This window comes from Sardina pilchardus, chromosome 4, assembly GCF_963854185.1.
Source record: "Sardina pilchardus chromosome 4, fSarPil1.1, whole genome shotgun sequence".
NCBI classification, from domain to species: Eukaryota; Metazoa; Chordata; class Actinopteri; order Clupeiformes; family Clupeidae; genus Sardina; species Sardina pilchardus.
Window position 1 is genome coordinate 23,693,357 of NC_084997.1, and position 20,881 is coordinate 23,714,237.

A 20,881-nucleotide genomic window follows, 5' to 3' on the forward strand; every position below is an offset into this window, starting at 1 on the left:
CGTCAGTCCTTTTTACTAGGAACATTAACATTTGTTTCAGTCAAATATTGCAGCGGCCTGCGAGTGGGACAGGATTTAGTCTGTAATCTTGCTTAATCTCAATACGCTCTGCCCATTCGATTTTTGTGCTTTCAAATAGAAAAGACATCCCAAAAACTGGCCTGAAATAGCAACGGCAACCAACGGGAAAACTGAGTGCTGTATAGCCAAGGTAGGTTATCATGAGAGTGGACTCACGTGTCCGGAGAACACGTGTTGAGCTGTAATTTTGCATTCTTAAATACAATTTATGAGAAAGTAGTGTAGTACTAGGCTACGTTCAAAAGTATTACATTTGATGTCTACATAGAAGCAGTCAAACGGCTTAATGATGCGATGATTCGATGTGCTTAACTCTCACTCCCACTCCAAAAGTGAAGGGGTGTTACATTTGCATAAGTAAATATGCCTGCCATAGCCTATATCGACAAGATTGACAGAGACAGTGTCATATAACATTATGGCAGTAAGAATATTTTCAAACTATTTGGATGTATGGCGTTTCCCAGATGTTTCCATTGACCTTCGGCACAGGCAATATAGAAAAGTAGGATTTGTAAGCATCCCTTGATCCCAGCCCAGATTTGTATATCTGGGGCAAAGCTGCTCTCTGTTCTGTAGGATGAACTAGAGAGAGAGAGAGCGAGAGAGAGAGAGAGAGAGAGAGAAGGATATAGAGACAAAGAGTGGCTTGCTGTTCTAGGTCATCCAAAACACAAGGGAAAATTAATCAGAAATAACCGAGCACTTCATGTGAGGCCTACCTACATCCAGAGCCATGATCATGTTCCTCAAACTAACATTTTATATCCGTATGTATGTAGGTAATATAACCACTATTACTATTCATATTTCATTGATAAGCAGTGAAAATAAATGTTGCTTGTGTAATCTATGAAGCATAACATTTGGAGTAGTTTTGTGAAAGAAATAATTGGTCTAGTGTCAAAGACTTCAGAAATGACCTGGCTCTGGATAATCTTTGAATAACCTCACCTTTTCCACTGGCTTTGGTAATTAGTGTCAATGTGAAATCTACTAAGGCACATTGCTTTTGGCACCTTGCTACCGCAGATTAAAGATGTCTTTGTAACCTGATGTGACCTTGTACAGAAGCACCACATGTCAACATAATATATGAATGATAGTAATTTAGGCACTTTCGGAGGCCTTGGGTATAGGGTATCTACCTCATGCCCACATTGTATCATGTTACATCACAACAGCGGGTGGGGGTGTTAGTGGTTCAGGAGACAGATTGTCCAGTGGGCGCTTGGCTTAAATTCAGCTCCTGTTGGCATCACTGGCTAGCGTCCTTGAATAGGGCATTCCAGTGATACAGCGGCCATTCAGATGGGAATGATAATATATATATTTTTTTTTCCACCTTTACAAAAAAACAGGGTTGACATGCTGATATGGCTCAAGTAATTAATGCAATTCCAGTTAATAAAAACACAATTTTTAAAATAATAAGCCTAATAGGCTGAAGTCAGCAACTGTTATTTAATTTACTTTAGATTGAGTGAAATGGGGCTTGGTAACTCTTATCTTCATATGCCAATCTTACACTGTGCTGTGCATGCAAAAATCCCAACCGTTGACCCATCCATGCAAATGCCCACCATAACCAATCTCAGGTTTACAGCTTTGCTTCATCCCCTCGCATAAACACACAAACAATTCAGACTTTCATGTTAATTCTATGAAATAGGCCAGCAGTCCTAGAGGGAATATTATACTAATGGATTTAAGTGCAAGACTTGGACGTTTGAAATATCTGTCAAAAATGTTCTCTGAATGGTGGTGCCTTGTTTCATAGCAACACATGTTGTTTTGTCAGCAGAGGGCTCTTAATTATCATATATCCGTACTTCATTTCTCTCTCTCTCTCTCTCTCTCTGTTTCTTTCTCTCCATCTCACTCTCTCTCTATCTCTCCCTCACTCTCTGTCTCTGTCTCACTCTCTTATATCTGGTGGTTGTCACTGGTGATTGCGCTGAATGATAGTGTGTGTGTGTGTGTGTGTGTGAGAGAGAGAGTGGGTGTGTGTGTGTGTGTGTGTGTGTGTGTGTGTGTGTGTGTGTGTGAGAGAGAGAGAGAGAGAGTGTGTGTGTGTGTGTGTGTGTGTGTGTGTGAGAGAGAGAGACAGTGTGTGTGTGTGTGTGTGAGAGAGAGGGAGTGTGTGTGTGTGTGTGTGTGTGAGAGAGAGAGAGAGAGAGAGAGTGTGTGTGTGTGTGTGTGTGTGTGTGTGTGTGCGCGCGCGCGTGCGTGCATGCGATGCCATCATGTATAATGCGTGTCTCTCGCAGCATTTCCTTTTTTTCTGTTTCTCCTCTCATTCCTGGGCTCCAAATCAGTTTAGCGTTTCATAAGGAGCTTAAATCTGTGGGCCACTGTGTGCTAGTAATGTGTGTGTGTGTGTGTGTGTGTGTGAGAGCAAGCGAGCGAGCGAGAGAGAGAGAGAGAGAGAGAGTGAGAGAGTGAGAGTCAGTGTGTGTGTGGAATTTGTATGTGATTTCCTGATTCCATCTGCCAACACCAGTCGTCAAGTGGTAACCTTGTCTTGCTCTTACTTTCCCCTTCAGCCGCTGCATTCTGTCAGTCTCATTTGCGTACACTTGAAATTCTGTCTGTCTGTCTGTCTGTCTGTCAGCCTCTCTCTTTCTCTCTCTCTCTCTTTCTCTCTCTCTCTCTCTGTCATGCTCACTCTCTTGTACCTTACTCTTTGGCCCTATTCGGTGATGAAAGCGTGCACTTGAGGTTGTGGGCACAGGTTGTGCTGCAAAGAGAGAGCAGCTTCAGCATATTCACACTAAAGAGAAGGAGAGAAGGATTACAGAGAATTTTTTGTTAACAGACGGTAAGTGAAATGTGAAATTTGAATTGAATCATTCTCCTAGCTCAGTGTTACCCTTGGAAGGCATTGTTTGTATATTTTGCTCAGAGGTTTGAGTCACCTCATCTCCCAGTTTGCTTTTTCAAAATTGTTTTAATGATTATTTTTTTAAATAATGACATTGTGGTGTTTATGTTTTGACTGCAAGTTACTGTTCATGTAGCCTACCTGCATCCGTATTAGCCATTTATAATATATTTGTAGATATGCGATTGTTTGTGCCGTCTGAGTCGTTTTAATACCTCCGATGTGCTGCAACTTCGTGATTAAGCTGTTGTTGTGGGATTAGGACTCTGTGAAATCTTACAGGGAACTCTATTCTGTGTTATTAGGGGTCTGGATAATCTCCACTTTTTTGCTCTTGGGTGTTTACTGCTATATAACGGTAACACATTGTATATGTGCTGAGAAGTTGAAAATAGACCTGACCGTGCCAAATTTCAGCTGAATTTCAGTCTCAACCTGGCAGTTTTTCAGAGACTTTGTCCATATGTTAATCAAAACTCATGCTGAACATTCACATGCCGTCTGTCTGATATGTCTCTCTTCTATAATGTTGCTACTTTACTTGCATAACCATACTAGCAGTGCTTTGTTTTGACTGACGGCAATGGAAATATCTGTTGGTGCGTGTTGAGATTTCTCATGTTGTGTTCCCTTCTCTGTGGAAACAACGAGATAGTAGAAAGAAGAGCAGTACGTCTCTTTGCATGTGAAAACAAGCCACTTGAAATCTTATGCATGTCAGATGGACTTTGCATATAGTCTTCACTGCCATGTTTTACTTATCTGAGCACAGCCAATGAGCATGAAACCTGCTCACAGTAAAAGGGTTTAGTATCAGTACTAACGAGGAAGGTGTGTCAAACCAGGTGTCTCCAACCAAAACATGAAAAGGCAAACATAGTGGTTAATCTTGCGTGTCAGTGAGCAAATGCATTTCTAGTGTGCATGTTTATGTGTTCTAAAAGCATCTGTAGTTTTCACTGGTCTAGAAGGTTAACTGAGACATAAATTGATCCATATTTTTGCTTCTTGTCAGTTCCATATTCAGAAGGTGCTAACTTGTTATATGAGATCAGTCACATGCTCAAGGACACATGTTCTGTCATTTGCTCTTTGGGCTGATATGAAATGCTCGAGTGTTTTGGGCAGGATGTTTAAGTATTGTTTGTGTGTCCTGCAGAGATTTGCATTTCAATGTTATAGTTGATTTAACCATAATGTATGAGCCTAACCAATGCTAATGTGACTTGCAGTAAAGTAAAAAAATATCAGCCTCACCATACAGTCAAGGATGTTGTATTAACAGATCAGATTTTGATTTGTTACATGTTTCTCTTTGCAGCAGAATCTAAGAAAATCCAGAAATGGAGTCATCGTCAGGGGATCTCGAGGGCAGCAGTGACGATATCACAGGTTTGGAGACTTTCATCACCTATGCCACCACCCTCTGATACCCGTGACTATGTGTGTCATGAACTACTCAAATAATGTACTGATCAACATCACAGGAAAGAAGAAATCTAGGCTGAAATCTCTGAAGATCCGACTCTTTGGCAAGAGGAAAGGAGGTGGAGGACGGCGTAAAATGAGCCAGTCCGCCACTGACGTCTCCCAGGGGAAGGATGAGGAGCTGGACCTAGAGGACAGTTTCAGGTGACCTCTCCATACCACTCCGACAGCTGTTTTGCCTGCCTCCTATCTGAGCCGAGCATGTGCAAGTAGCATGTGCTCTGTAGAAGTTTTGTTCGGCCTTTCCTGGTCTTATCTAAATCCGATGTGTTATCTGCCCCCGTGAATGGTTTGATGTTGGGATGATGTCACATCAAGCTGTAATAGTTTACACTTGAGCTGTCATATCTGTTATCAAAATATTTCCATATTTGGTCATTTAAAGGGAACCTATGAACAGTCATTATGTACAGTATATCTATCTTTTGTGAACATGACATGCGCTAAGATTTATGTGCATTTCATAAAAAGTGAAGGAAATAAGCATTCCTTGCTGCTCCATGTGTTTTAATTGGCTTCCCATTTTTCCAGCAGCAACTTGGGGTCTCGTGCATTGTCACACGAAAGCATCTTCCTCGCTGAGCAGTGTCTGTCGTCAGCTGAACCACCACAAGGTCTGTCTCAAGAAAACGTGCCCAGTCGTGTCAAAACCTTGCAGGTGAGTTCTTCACACAATGTACACGCAAAATCAGACACAGAAATGAAAGCTACTGTAAGTGTCTTTCCCGTGGTGTGACAGATGAAACTACAACAGCAGAACCTACGACTCGGTCAGCCCCCTCACGTGATGTCCATTAAGAGACCCGAGGACACCGGGGGTAGCTCAGAAGACGACGGGCTCCCGCAAAGCCCTCCTGAAATCGTACTCACTGAGGTTTTACCTCAGAGAGCACCGCACAAGGTACTCAGCTACAATAGCCACTCTTTACAATTGCTTGGAAAAAGCAATAAGGTAATGTTTCACTTAAACAGAAACTAGACGCTATACCTGCAAGAAGCAACAGGAAAATAAAATACCATGCTTGCAACAGTCCCAAGAATGCATGCAGCATAAGCATTATTTCAGAACTCAGCACAACTTTGAGAAATGGTTCAGGAAAGTTGTTATTGGGCTGGGCCTACATTTGGACACATATAGCACAGTGTCAACCCTCTGACTCTTGCAACACAACTCCAAGGTATTCAGGTCTGCAGTGGTAGTCTTGTACAGTTGCTTAAATTAGTCTTGAAAACCTCAAATCCCCATGTGTACCAACTCACAAACTAATCTGTCAGACCTTGAGTTGCTACCTATCCCAGTTTCTGCAACCTGTCCTCATTTCTTATGTTCTGTGCCACAGAAGAGCAAATAAAAATGTTTTCTGCTCACAAGGAGCCTTTCTCATTTAAACAATGTGAATCACATTATGAAACAAGGCTTTTTAGTGAGGTGTGTAGGTCCCCCCTTCAACTAAGAATAACAGCCCCACTTTGTGTTTCTTTAGTGCTCATATTCAACACAAAATATGTGTGTTCCTTGCAAAGATAAGTATAACGAATAAGAAGCATGCCTTTGTATTGCAACACATGTTTTCATTAGACAGTTTCATCCTGATCATTTTCGTTCACCTGCTTTTACATCGGTTTTGTCTTTCTCACAGTGTGCTCTCAAACTAACCTTGTGCTCTCAAACATCCCCCTGTAGCCCAGCAGCCCAACGGTGCCCGTCATCACCACTCCCTCAGATCACGGGATCGATTTCAACACCCCTCCACAATTCACTCCCTGCCTGGACAATTCCGCTGCACGTCACCGTATGTCCGTGAAGCCCAGGAACCAGAGAGCCAGCGCTAAAGTCAGGAAGCTGACATCGGTGAGATGGAAGACCAAGAAACTCTCCGCCAAATGATTTTAAGAAGCGCTTGTTAATTCCTTGTCTTGTATGGGACCAGTTTTACACGTCTCTGTCCCTCTTTTAAGGTTCTCAAATTTATGTAATATATCAACTGTGTTTGTGACTGTGTGGTTTTCCTTTTTCCTTTACAGCAGCCAGATTCTCGAGCTCGATCTGAAAGCATGAGCAACATGGAGCATCCCAAACCTAGCGATGAAGATGAGAAAGGTCTTGGGGTCTCTAAGGAGCCCATCCGTTTTCGATCCCATTCCACCCAGGTACTACAGACACGGGAGAGCCCTCCTCCTCGCCCTGATGAGAACCATCTACTTACCTCCAGTCACAGATCTCTGAAGGAGCCTCCTCCCTCTCCCATGCGACCTCTAGTCCAGCCACGTCCAGTCGTGACTGACACTGTTATCACAAAGTCCACCTTTCATTCCCAGGCGCCTGTCACAAAGGAGTCACAAGAACCTCCTGTGGCTTCTGTTCTCAGTTCTAGAACAGAGGCAGCTCCTGTTGTATGTCCAGCAGCTGATCCCCAAAACAATCAAATGGCCCTTGAGACTGTTGGAACAAAGCCCCCTGCCTCTCCAAGGCTAAGGAGTGCGAGTGGCACCAGACAAGTTGGAGAAAATCTTGGTATTTATCCTCTAAAACCTGCCCCAGCTAGTGCCCCATCAACTGCTGTTCCCCAGGACAATCCTGCTAGTGATGAAACTGCGGACAAAAAGGAGAATATGAGTTTAAATCCTCAGACTGAGCTTCGTCCAAAAGTTCAGCCAGTGCTGGCAGTTGGACCCTCAGAAGGCTTGCCCTTGGAGGCCACTCGAATGAGGTCTTTCAGCAAAAATGAGAAAGCTCCAGTCAAAGGAGAAGGAGAGAGTGGGATGTTGCCACAAACAGCCAAAGTATCAACCAGGCAGATGGATAAACCAGACAAAGTTGTGGAGAATATGGTTACTAGCCAACTAACACCGTCTGCATCGCCACGTTTTACTATTTCCTCTGCACACAATAAAGATCAACCTAAAAGGGGGAGCTTCACCGATACCTCTGAAGAAACAGGAGCTAAGAAAGACTTGACAAGACCAAACTTTCCACACCAAGCTTACAGTTCTCAACGTGTTGTCCAAAAGGGTGACATGAAAGCTGAAGAACTACCTCCTACTCTCCCCGCTGAGATGCCCTTTGGTAGGAATTTGGAACCCAAACCATTGCAACAGGGGAACAGCAGTGGTTCAGATCTGGAGGAGTCCTTGACTCCCCATGAGATCGGAGAGGAGGCCACCGAGGAGGAGGGCCAGGGCGCCGTGGAGGAGGCTGAGGAGGCCCACGAGGACCTGAGAGAACATAGAGAGGAGGAGCCGACAAAGGGAGAAGGAGAGAAGAACGCCTTTGGAGTGAAGTTGCGCTCCACCTCACTGTCTATGAAATACAGACTTGACTCCGGTCAGTCAGAGGTCAGCGTTAAACGGCATAGTGCTGATGTTAGCACGCTTAACACAACACAATATGGCTCCCAGGCTGGTCCGAAGGCCGGCAGGGCAGGGTCTCTGACCAAGCCTGCTGCTTCTCCATGTTCCGATCCCGGGACAGCCATGCCAGCTGGGCAGAACATCACATCACTCCCATCTACTGACAGGGCTGGAAGCAAGTTAAGATCTAGGTCCATTAGGCAGGAAGGTGAGTTTGATTTCTTTCGTCTTTGTTTATGGTTAATGTTTTGCTTATTTGGCAATCACTTGTTTCATAGAAGCCAATTTAGGCAATCATCTGGATAATTAGAAAAGGACAGGCTTTGTCCCCTCCAATGGGGTATTTTTGTATCCCATCAACTCTGGTGTGCATGTGCATTTGATACAGAGATGGAGAAGTAGAGGTGAACTGAAGAGGGAAATCTCATTTTAGCCTACCGCACATGCACGTGAATATGTTAGCCAAGAGCATTGCTATCTAGCGAGTTTGTGCGGACCCACCCGCAACCAGCGACATTACCTGGAAGTCTCGCCTGCGCACGCCCACCACCCGCAGGTCAACCTGTGGATGTCCGCGGGTCATAATCCGGCCTGCGCAACACTAGTACACACACACACACACACTAGCACACACACATAGACAAGTACACACTAGGAACTGTGAGTTCACTAGAAGCATGCACACACCCTAGGAACACACATACACACTTGGAGTGAGTTCACTAAGAGCATGCACACACCCTAGGAACACACATACACACCCAGAGCAGTGGGGGTCATGGGTTCACTCCTCCTAATTGCTCTTTCCCTGCTTTTTACTATCTAAAAGCCTCCTAATGCAGGAAAGGGGAAAAAATTACACGTGCTGTTGCCATCAGGTGAGGCAGATGAGCCAATTTGACTGTTCTCTCCGCCTATCATAAACACCTAATTGCCCAATCCGTCTGTTATCGTACTGATAGGCAAGGCCTTGTAAATCTTTTCTCAGGTTGACCTTGTGCCGCTCTGTCTAACACCAGCTGATTGTCTTCACATAATCAGCTGTGAAGTCAACGCCGTTCAATAAAACGTGAGAGTTCACTCAGCAAGTGTTCAAAAGTGCGCCGAACAAAGTCCTGGCAAGCCAACAGAAGAAGTACAAAATACATACGTAGTGTTGTTTTTTGTTCTTGTTCTAATACTACAATGGTTAGCTCGCTTGGCATAGAATATGACGTGCAATAGCTCGGTTACAGCAAATCAGTTGGCTGCTGATTGTAAACTAGCCTAACCTCTTGAAGTTTGTTAAATGTAGACCAATGTAGACAATAAAATACACTGAAAGTTAATCATTAGGCCTATCAAAATCTGTGCTGGTCAAATAGAAAGGGTTATGTTACTAGCATACCGTAGGTCCAAACAGGACATTATTTCAATTGTCGTTGTTTTATTCAAACAGCTGTCTTTTACCAGTACCTCTTGTACAATCTCTAGTAGAATTGCTGTCAGTCTATAGAGACTTTCAAGGAGAATTGTTTTAAAAATGTAATATGCGACAGAGGATGAGTTCCATGGCAATGACGCTGCCGTAGAGGAGTGAGAATTGACTCTGCGATTGCAGCCACTCACTTTCACTCCCCGTGGCCCCTCCCTACAGCTCCAGTAATAACGTGGTAACAATTAAGATGACCTGACATGCATTTATAAGATGCGTACAGATGGTTGCAGACTACTGAAGATTTTAGATGAGCGACCGCAACATGTTTTAAGCAGCCCTAAATTTTCTCCTCCCGTCTTGAGTGGGCTCCCAGTAATATTTAGTGTCCAATTCCGCCCTTGGGTTTATGACTAAGGCCCAGCTTGCCCTGGGGTCCTAGATACTAGATGCAGTGGTCATCTTAGTACATGTTATCTTATTTGTTTGATGGCAGGTTGAGATTGTCAGTGTTAAATTGTCGATTGATATTTATTACAAATCTAATTATAATTCCTAATATTACCCACAGGTGAAGCAAGCCAATCAACAGTTGTGCATCCCCCCAAGAATGCGTCCATGCCTTCTCCATCATCGGAAGTAGTGTCTGCAGCTTCATCTTCAGAGGAGGCTGGTCCATCTCAGCCAGATGATGCATCACCTACACCTGTGAAAGAGCCAGAAGCTGCCAGCTCTGACTTCTCATGGATGAGCATGGCCATGGAGAAGACCCGCACCATTCAGCAGCTCATCACCAGCAAACTCCCAGAGTTCCCTGAAGGACCCATGCTGCCAGGGGCACCTCCGACCAAAAAGGAGTTCATACCTTCTCCTACCACGGAGGGAGATCCTGCACCCTCGCCCTCGGTCAAGAGGAAGTCTGCGTCCTCACCCACTAAGAAGACACCGCCTGCACCCTTTCCCTCAAAGGAGGCTGCACCTCCACAATCGAATGATGTAGACTCGTCAGCCCCGTCTGCTAAGGAGCCAGAGGCAGCTTCCTCTGAGGTGTCCTGGATGAGCATGGCCATGGAGAAGACGAAAACCATCCAGCAGCTCTTCACCAGCAAGTCCCCGGAGTTCCCTGGAACCCAGACCGCCACAAGAACCACGCCTACAACTGAAACCCCGCCCCCTGTGTTACCACCTGCTCCAAGAGCAGCCCAGGTTACCAACGGAGAAAAGCCATCTGCCCAGCCGAGCAGAACGCCCAAACAGACTGCGCCACCAGATACATCACCTACAGAAACAAGCCCGTCATCAACAACTGCTCTGTTCAAATTTAATTCCAAACCAGCACCCACCAGTTCAAGCCAGTCAGCTGCAACTACCTCCATTATAAGAGGAACATCGCTCCGAGAAGCACAACCCAAACCCACACAGCCTAGCATTGTGTCAACACAACGGAGTAAACTGGCTCAGTCTCAGCAGATCACTGTACAGTCAATACCACCCTCTGCAGAATCCAATTCCAAAGCGGAAACTACCAGTTCAATCCAGTCACCTGCAACTCCCTCCATTGTAAGAGGGACATCGCTCCGAGAAGCACAACCCAAACCCGCACAGCCTAGCATTGTGTCAACACAACGGAGTAAACTGGCTCAGTCTCAGCAGATCACTGTACAGTCAATACCACCCTCTGCAGAATCCAATTCCAAAGCGGCAACTACCAGTTCAATCCAGTCACCTGCAACTCCCTCCATTGTAAGAGGGACATCGCTCCGAGAAGCACAACCCAAACCCGCACAGCCTAGCATTGTGTCAACACAGCTGAGTAAACTGGCTCAGTCTCAGCAGACCACTGTACAGTCAATACCACCCTCTGCAGAATCTAATTCCAAACCAGCAACCACCATTTCAAGCCAGTCACCTGCAACACCCCCCATTGTAAGAGGGACATCGCTCCGAGAAGCACAACCCAAACCCACACAGCCTAGCATTGTGTCAACACAACTAAATAAACTGGCTCAGTCTCAGCAGACCACCACACAATCAATACCACCCTCCGCACTCCTGAATAAAACACAACCGTCCCCACCTCTCTCCTCCAACCAGTCCATCCCTCACCCATCACAGCCCACCACTAACTCACATCTTTCGTCCAGCCCAAAGCCACCATCCTATCTAAAGCAGCAGAGCCAGCCAGCTGCACCGTCTGTCTCACAAGGTGGCAGTGATGGTGGACGTTACTCACTGAAGAAGAGGAGTGATTTGCCCCAAACTGCCCCAGGCAGCGGCAGTGGGGCTACTATAGCAGCAACAGCAGCACCAGAAGGTCTGGGGCCTCGAGCGTCAGGGTTGGGCAGCAAGGGCGCCTTCCTGGAGAAATGGGGAGACAAAGGAGCCTCTGCAGGCACCAAGGTAGCTCACGCTTCTGTCCCTGATAAAAATACACCCGCGACCTATTTAGCCGGCTGTCTCTGCTTTAGACCCAGTTGCGCATGTGGTTATAGAATGGAGTAATAGATCTAGTATCATTGTATTATGCTGTACTGTAATGGACCGATATTAAATGTTCTCCATGTTTTTAATATGAGCAGCCAAAAGAATGAAGCTAAATATTTATTTAAGCACATTGGACAACTAGATAGTTAAAAAGCATGCCATGTCTGTTTGTACATGAACATAATATGCTTACAGTTTTGGTATCTTGTTTGGTGTGGTTTGGTAATGGCTCAGATGCTTGTCTTTTTGTAGTTTGAAGTATCGAAAGCCACCTCAGGGGCTCAATCGTCACCTGAGTCTTTGACATCAGTTAGACCTGGACTGCTCAGCAGAGACTCAAAGACTGACGCAGGTATTGACACAAACATTTTGAAAATAAGCATTTCTTTTACGTAGTTTTTATCGTTCTAATTTTATGCATAATTCTGTGTGCTTCAGTTCCTATCTGTTTATACCCTGTGATATGTTTGTAAGCACGCAAAGTGGATTGCGAATTTCAGTGAATTTCGTTGCTTCCACAGACTTGGTAGTCGCTAGAGCTGCAGATAAAGAGGACAGGCCACTGAAGAGGACACTGGTCTCCTCGGCCTCACCCCAGCAGCCTAGTTCCGACGGGAGCCAGCCATCCTGGATGGAGATGGCCAAGAGGAAGTCTTTAGCGTGGAATGATAACGCTCAGGGAAGCAGGAAGTGAGGAAATGGAACAGAGGGGGGGCACAATGACTGCACCTGTCCATCAAGCCGATGCCAGTGGTAGGCACAGTGCTGCTGCCCATACTGTTTCTCTCAAGCATAATTTACAATGGCCCCGATAACACCCTTTGTGGTTCAGTGTTTTGGAGCAATGAATTGACTTTTTGACCTCTCAACACCATGTTTTTATTCTGTATATTTCTGCCATTAATTTGTGATGCCCTTAATTATTTATTTGAGAGGTGTATAATTTAAGGTGAATATTTATTGTATTTAAATGGCAAATATCTAAAATTTACATACATATTTAAGATTTGTGTGAATATAAAGTAATTGAATTGTACAGTTCATTAACCAACCTGGTTTATTGCATTCCGTTGACTTGGTTGGTAATCTGTTCATATGAAGCAATGCCAGTGTCGATTAAGCAAAATAAAGTCTTGTTTGTTGATGAAAACACTGTGGCATAATATTGATAATTTCACTTGTTCCTGGGGGATACCCAGCATTTGCGGTTCATCGCACAGTTATATTCACTAGTTTCTCACCAACTCTTTCTTGTTCCCTCTAAAAATGATTTGAAACAACATCTAAAAAGCTGTGAACTGGGTGGCCTGTGTTGCGAGTACCAAGTGCTTATGCCCGAGATTGTGAAGAAAATGCTGTGGAGACACAGAATCATTGGCCCATAACACAGCCCCAGGGAGTTAATTAGCAGTGGATACCCTGCCCAGCACAATACTGTAATTGTAGGACCATGATCTGCAGATAATGAGCTGGAATAGGGCTTAGAGGGAGCCATGGTGAGCTGGACTGTGATGTGTAACTAATGGTCCTCCGTGGAGGGAAAGACAGGGAGAGGTGGAGTAAAACTGGTACACGTCGCCACCTAGTGGTACAACCTTGAGTTGTCTTGATTAGAATGTGTCACAAATGTACACTAACAACTAGTTCAGATGATAATCCAAGATAAACCAATGTCAATCAGGTCTTCAAATTTAGGATTTAGGATTCTTTCATTGCTGTTTGTCAGCTGTGAATTTGCGTAAAATCATCTGGGAAGACTTCATGTCTTACAAACTGTCAATTTATAATTCATAATCATAATTTGGCTAAAAAATACCTCAATCAGTAATCAAGTAGCAGAGGTCCCCTCTCTTCTCATGTATTCAATAATGATATTTACCTATGAATGCAAGGTATTACGTGCTTCCTAGGACTGAAACAGTGTGGGTGGGATGATTATGTAAGAGTGTCAAAGGGAAAATTCAAACTCTTGAGTAAAATGTACAACAATGAAAGATGTCAATCGCTGCTAAATATATTTCACTGTGAAGGCTACAATGCTGTTCTAATAGGATTTCAATTGAGCTGCACAAAATGGACTATTACACAAAATACTATGTCTCAGTTATTACACAAACAAATGTATTATTTTCTTCTGTCAGAATTTAGGACAAAAACATTTCCTTAAAAGACAAGATACATTGGTGTAAGTAATGGTTATATTGCTCTGATGTACAACACCAAATCAGAAACATTTGGGATGTTGTGTAGAATACAAATAAAAGCAAAATGTGAGAATCTACAAATCTCGTGAACCCATAGCTGCAAAAAGGACACAGACGAATTACAAATTAGATTATTTCATGGAAAATAAATCTTCATTTTGAATTTGATGCCAACAACATGTTTTAAAAAAAGTTGGCATGGGGATACGTTTACCACCGTGTTATTAGACCTCTTCATGTAACAACATTCAACAACGAGTTTTTGAGAATGAAATGTTGTCCCCTTCCTGCCTAAAGTAGGATTTCAGCAGCTCACCTATTCTTAATCACATTTTCCATTCTACGATGCATCCAATATGACAGGTCTGGACTGCAGACAGGCCGTTTTAGCACCTGAAATCCTCTAAGGCTAAATATGTGCAGAATTAATTTCTGGCATTATTTTCCTGAAATATTCAAGGTCTTCCCTGAAAAAGACATGATCTGGATGCCAATATACAGTATATTGTTCAGAGCCTGTGTACATCATTCTATTCAGAATTGATTGTGCCTTCCCAGCCGTGTAAGATGTACTAGCACACCTCCACACCGTATAGATTCTGGGTTAAAGGCACTGAGCATTATAACAAGTTGGATAAGTTGGATAGTCTCTCTTCTTTTTAACCCGGAGGGATCCCTGATTTCCAAAAAGAATGGCAAATTTTGATTGGTCTACCCACTGAAACCTTTTCCACTTTACAGTACCTCCATTTTTAATGAGCCTAAGCCCAGTTAAGATGGTGACATTTCTGTATTATGTCTAAATAAAAATTCCTGAGTCCATACAATGATCTTCTTTACAGAAACAGGTCTAGAGTCTGGAATGCAGTGGCATCTGAGGTCCAATAGACCACAGCCATTCAAGTTGTTTCTCCGCTATGTCTATGCTACGCTTGTTTGCAAAGATCTCTCTGGATTCTCTGACTATTTTAACAATAATGTGTAATGTAGGTGACAAAATCCCAAATTACTTTGCGATTTTGCGTTAAGAAACATTATAATTATATTGTTTCATTATTTGCCCACACAGAACACAGAATGATGGAGACCCTACCTGTCTGTGATGCACTTTTTTATAGTCAATCATGATGCCAGAATTTTAAAATATGTTGTTGATATCATATACACTATTTTCCATGATGTAGTCACATTTTCAACATTTAATGTTGTCTTTGTCTTTTTTGCAGCTAAACATGGGTTTACACAATTTGCCGATTATCACATTCTGGTTTTATTTGCATTTTACACAACATCCCAACATTTTTTTGATTTGGGGTTGTACATTTCATTGTGATATTAACATTCTGCATTATAAACCTTGTTTGTGTTTCCCTTGGTTGTCAAAAACATGATACATAAATACATATGTGCAAGATATATTCTTGTGTTAATTAATTCTTTGTTAAAGCAAAGAACATCAATCATTTAATCATGGCATAGAAATACGAACTCAAAATGACATTTAATGACGAGGAGTCCCATAGAGAAAGAGGCTGGCTCACGCCTCCATCTGGACTTTGACATTTCGACTGGACTGAAGGTGAAGAAGTGGGTGAGAGGAACCAGATTTGTTTTTAAATCGTCTGTGGTTCGTTTGCTCTTGTCTCAATTGAAGTAAAGAAAACATCTGTTTAAACGTCCATTTACAAACACCACTGGTTGCACATGTACACATGGCCTGGGAAAAACTACACAGAGGAATGACACCGAAGGGAATGTCATGTGTCTCTCATAACTTGACCACCGGTCAAACAAAACACATTGCATAAAAAAGTATGGCATAATAGTATGGAAAGACAATTTAATGGAGAATATCTCTCCAGCAAAGATGACCCTGATGATCAAAAGGACTGAGCTATTACAGAATTAATGCGAGTGCCGTAAAAACGTGACATCATACCATCACATAGCAACACAGTCCTCACTTTGACACCGAGTGACCTAAACCTTACCACCATCGTCACAAGCACAGTAAAATACTCAAATATTGTAGCCCTTCCTCTTTTCCTTTGTATATATATACAGTATATAGGAGCAGGAAATTGTGTATTGGTCCTCATACAGCTGATTGGCTCTCGCTGCTGCAGATGTAGATGTTGCTCGGCCGTATCCTCCGCCGGCTCCGGCCGCCGGGCACCTTGGGGCAGAAGCGGCACGTCTTGGGCATGAACTCCAGGCAGGCCTCGCGGAACTTGCGGATCCTCCAGCAGTAGATGACGGGGTTGAAGACGGCCTTCAGGTAGCTGAGCCAGAGCGCGCCCACGCTCACCGGGTAGAAGGCGGCGCTGACGTAGAAGCGGCGGCTGAAGACGGCCAGCAGGCTGACCACCGTGTGCGGCAGCCAGCACACCGAGAAGCCGATGAAGAGGATGAGGATGGTGGTGAAGGCGCGCGTCTTGAAGCTCATGTCCACGCTGAGCTGCGGCGGCCGCTGCAGGCCCGTGAGGCCCAGCTTGCTGGTGGAGTGGGTCAGGCCCGGCCCCGGGCCGGCGGCGGTGCCGATGCCGCCGACCACGCCGCCGACGCCTCCGTCGCTGCCGCTGGCGTGGTTGTGGATGCGCGTGGCGTTGCGGCGCACGGTGTTGAGGATGCACAGGTACGAGTAGAGCATGACGCCGAACGGCACGAAGAAGACGGCCACGGCCAGCAGCACCGTGTAGCCGCGGTCGGCCAGCGACTCGCTGTATCCCAGGATGCACTGGGGCGCGCGCGCCGCCTCCGCCTCCTCGGGCGCCGGCCCGCGGCCGGCCCGCCAGCCCGCCACCGAGGGCAGCGCCACGCACAGCGACAGCGCCCAGGAGGCGGCGATGAGCACCTTGGCGCGGTGCGGCGTCAGCCTGTCCTGCCGCTGCACGATGATGAGGAAGCGGTCCACGCTGATGATGAGCAGGATGGACACGCCCTCCAGCACGAAGAGCCAGTAGAGCATGACGGACGTGCGGCAGAAGCCGCCGCCGAAGCGCCAGTCGGTGGTCGCCACGGTGACGGCGGTGAAGGGCATGCACAGCAGCGACAGCATGATGTCCGAGAAGGCCAGCGTGGCCAGCAGCAGGTTGATGGCCGAGCGCATGGCCGGCTTCTGGTAGACGATCAGGCAGACGATGGCGTTGCCCAGGAAGCCGATGGTGATCATGAAGATCATGATGGCCGCCAGCGTGACCCGCAGGGAGACGGGCATCAGGCCGGCCGCCGCCTCGTCGACGTCCTCGTCCGGCGGCACCGCGGCCGCGTCCGGCAGCTCCATCTCCAGCGGCTCCAGCCGGGCGCAGCCCTCCAGCGTGCTCATGTTGCACGCCGCCATGGCAACGCTTACAGGGTCAGACGTCAGGCCAGGTGCAAAGACGCACGCTTCATCCTTTCTTGTGCGTCAGTGTGTGTGTGCGTACGTGTGTGTGTGTGTGTGTGTGTGTGTCAGTAGTTGTGTTTGTGTGTGAGAATATAAGGGTGTGTGTGAGAGTGTATGTGTGTGTGTGTGTGTGTGTGTGGGGGGGGGGGGGGGGTGTTTCTGTGTGTATGTGTATGTGTGTGTGTGTGTGTGTGTGTATTTTTGCAAGGCTCTACTTGTCAGTCACTCCTCCTCAACTAGACTTAAATGGATCAGTCTGGAAGAGAGAGAACACACGCGTGGACCCAGTGAGTGATTCTTTGGGCATCTGCTCAAGTCGAGGTGAGGAGTGTAGAGAAATCCAAAATGGCACTCATCACACGTTTGGTGGCAGTGACGTCACTGGGGAACAGAGAATTACCATAAGCTGTTAAGCACACCTCCAGAAGATTAGCTGTGCACTCAGCTTTGACAGCCACAGAAATGAGGACCAGTCAAAGGTCAATTTCAATCGAGACGCACTTTCATTGTAACACATGAGGTCGGGTAAAAAGGGGCTTCTCAAACTCAGACATGAGCACACATACTAACACTAACACTTCCAATCACATGCAGCATCACTATTTCAAACGGTGCAATTCAAAGGCTACTCACTCACTCGCAGGATGCTGCAGTTGCCATGGTTACACATGGCTGTTCTGCACCGGGAGGGAAGGGGGAATACTGTGGTCTAATTCTCCCCAGCAGAAGAACACAAGATCGTAGACGTGCCCTGAGTTCCTTCCCAGACAATCAAGCACTGACGACCCTGTACGAATGACAAGATGACACCGTTTGGAAACATGAAATACAAGTCAAATACAATATAATGTAATACATGATAGAAGTGTTACATTAACCTGCAGATAATACAACCGGATAATATAACCGATCTTTTTAATTGATTAGAAAAATCCGGCATGTGGCCCAAGCTCTTTCTCACAGACGTTGAATCAATGCATGTTCTGCCACAACAGTAAAAGCACATCAGTGGTCAGTTAATGTTTGCTTTTGCTGAAATCTATCGGAGGGAAATCCCAGCACAATATCATCAAGATAGGCATTGCTAGGTAACCACCATGTGTTACACTGTGTTCTCAAGTGTGCTGCACTGGATGGTTACTGATCTGCTTGTGCATGACCACATTTAACACAAATGATTGCAGAGATGAATGATATTAGGTTTTCTTTCCAGCACACGCATAAGATGTATTCATAGTAGACAAATGTGACTTTTCAACTGAAGGAGGCCAACTTCCAGGCAAATTGTAAGCAATTGAACAGTCCGTGGTTCATTGGTGTAAAAGTACAAAAAAAAAATCATAAATCAAGTCAACAGAAAAACAAGAGATTTATTACAGAAAATATATTCATAAAGCCATAGTTTGTGAAAAGACAGAGGAATATCTTCAGGAAGGACAGGGTAATTCAGCAAAACAAACAAATCAAACCACAGAAGAATAAATAGACAGGGCTTCAAAAGCAAACCTGAGGATGAAATCATTAAACCATAAACCTTACATGAGGAGAGGCATCAGGTACAAAGTGCACTTTCTCTAGCCAGGTCTGTACAAACAGCACCTTGTAAAGTTTTGCTTTTCACACCTTGATAGGCCAACCTCATGCAAGTTTGTGCTGTAAATAATATTTGGTTTGGTGTCTCATAAATACAAATATAAACAGTAAATATAACCCAATATCAGATATCACTTAAGTATAGTTGTACTATAAATATCAGGAAGGGGCATAGGATGTTTGGTTTTGTTTTGACATTGTGTATCATTTAGCACCACTGAAAAGGAGGAACGTCAGAAGGAGTCAGAAGGATCAAAAAGCTTTCAAATTCCTATCACATCCTCGTATTCTTCCGAGACAACCAGGTCATCAGCTCCATGGCAACCAGACAATGCGCTCACTCGCTGATAGTCATTTTCTATCGAAGGACACGCAAGCTTTCACTTGCAGACCATAAGATACACATGCGTGGTGATCCAGAGTAATATTTCAGCCAGCATTGTAGCTATAGACCTGAGCTGAAATGATGACGAGAGAGCAAAACTTTCAGGCTAATAAACTCTAGTCTTAATTGCATATCGCCAGACAAAACAAATTCCACAGCCTCCCTATTCAACATCAAATGTTATTATTACAAAGGAAGAAGTTTGAAGAGCTTTGGGAAATGCTAGGTATTTTGATGAATAAAACAGGAGTTTCCTTTTGAAGAAATAGGCTATCAAAGATGAGCTGACCATGCACAAGCTTCACACACACTTACACACACACACACTTACACACACACACACTTACACACACACTTACACACACACACACACACACACACACACACACACACACACACACACACACACACACACACACACACACAAACACACACACACACACACACACACACACACACACACACATACACACACACACACACACACACTTTCTCTCTCTCACACACACATGAACACACACAGAATAGACATGCAAAACTTGTAAATGAACTGATCTGATCCCAGCTGTGGACTACTACATCCTTGCACAGTTGCTAAGATACCATCATCATGACCCTTACAGAGAACATTATTTTCCATGGTGTGTTGTATAAAGAATTCTAGTATGTCACCTAGAACCTTGATCACAACTGAGCCTCTTCACAGCGGCCAGTAGTAGGAATGAAAGCTATGATGATGACAACAGAACGATACCCTAGTATGAATTTAACGAGTCCTCAGATGGTGCGAAGACCTTCACCTGAGAGACAACAAAATTGAAAATACAGTCGAAATGTTCTCTTTTCCAGGAGACATAGCCTAGTCAATGTACGTTCGGATAAAAAAAAAACCAGACATCGACACAGTGGCTTTCGTTATTTAGTTATGCAAGTGAAATGTAGCAGGCAATAGGTGGGAGGTAGGCTACAGCCTCTGTCATCTGAGTAGGTATAATATATCGCAAAAGTACACATTATAAGCAGATTGAAATGCAATATGGGAATTAAAAACAATGTAAAAGACACACTGACATTTTACTGACGTGCTTGATTAAGATATAGCCTATCAATCATAATGTAACCGACTAATGAAAGGCAGGCTAACACTCTCCAATACAACAACTGAGAAAAGAAACATGTATTTAGTGAGCGCAAGATATTGGCGCTTATTAGGTTACAATTTATACTATGAAATAATCTAATTAGCCTACCTTTTCAAAGTAAGCCGAGTAATCTCAGAGCTGAATTGATACCAGCATTTACAGATCCTCCATGTACTGCCTGAGCCCAATAACGGCATGTCACGATTTAATCAAAGTGTTGATTAAAATCCACAATCACGTCCCTAGACCACAGACCCAGCTGCCAGACACTGTGCGGATCAACACGTGACCCAGACTGACGTCAGCAAAGGGACTTAATCGATTTGCTGTGCCTGCCGTTTTCATCTCAAGTTAGCAGACTTTGTGTCATAGGGTGGATTTGATGGGGTATGGATTACAGAGGTACGAAGATGTTTGTCTGTAAGGCCTTAATATGACCGAATATTCTAGACCGATAGGAAGCACCACTC

The 20,881-nt window shown here is 44.6% G+C and overlaps 2 protein-coding genes across 2 annotated transcripts; one reads left to right on the forward strand and one right to left on the reverse strand.

The window, feature by feature from the left end:
• Positions 1-4,252: 4,252 nt before the first annotated feature.
• Positions 4,253-12,811, forward strand: cracdla (cracd like a). The gene is made up of 9 exons (XM_062535070.1): positions 4,253-4,357; positions 4,453-4,597; positions 4,985-5,111; positions 5,193-5,354; positions 6,138-6,305; positions 6,479-8,012; positions 9,790-11,618; positions 11,955-12,054; positions 12,224-12,811. The coding sequence occupies exons 1-9, from the start codon at positions 4,309-4,311 to the stop codon at positions 12,394-12,396; spliced, it is 4,287 nt and encodes a 1,428-aa protein (XP_062391054.1). The 5' UTR covers positions 4,253-4,308; the 3' UTR covers positions 12,397-12,811.
• Positions 12,812-15,506: 2,695 nt separating this feature from the next.
• Positions 15,507-17,246, reverse strand: gpr45 (G protein-coupled receptor 45). Its single transcript, XM_062535071.1, has one exon. It carries the CDS (start codon positions 17,244-17,246, stop codon positions 16,002-16,004), a length of 1,245 nt encoding a protein of 414 aa, XP_062391055.1. The 3' UTR covers positions 15,507-16,001.
• Positions 17,247-20,881: the final 3,635 nt, after the last annotated feature.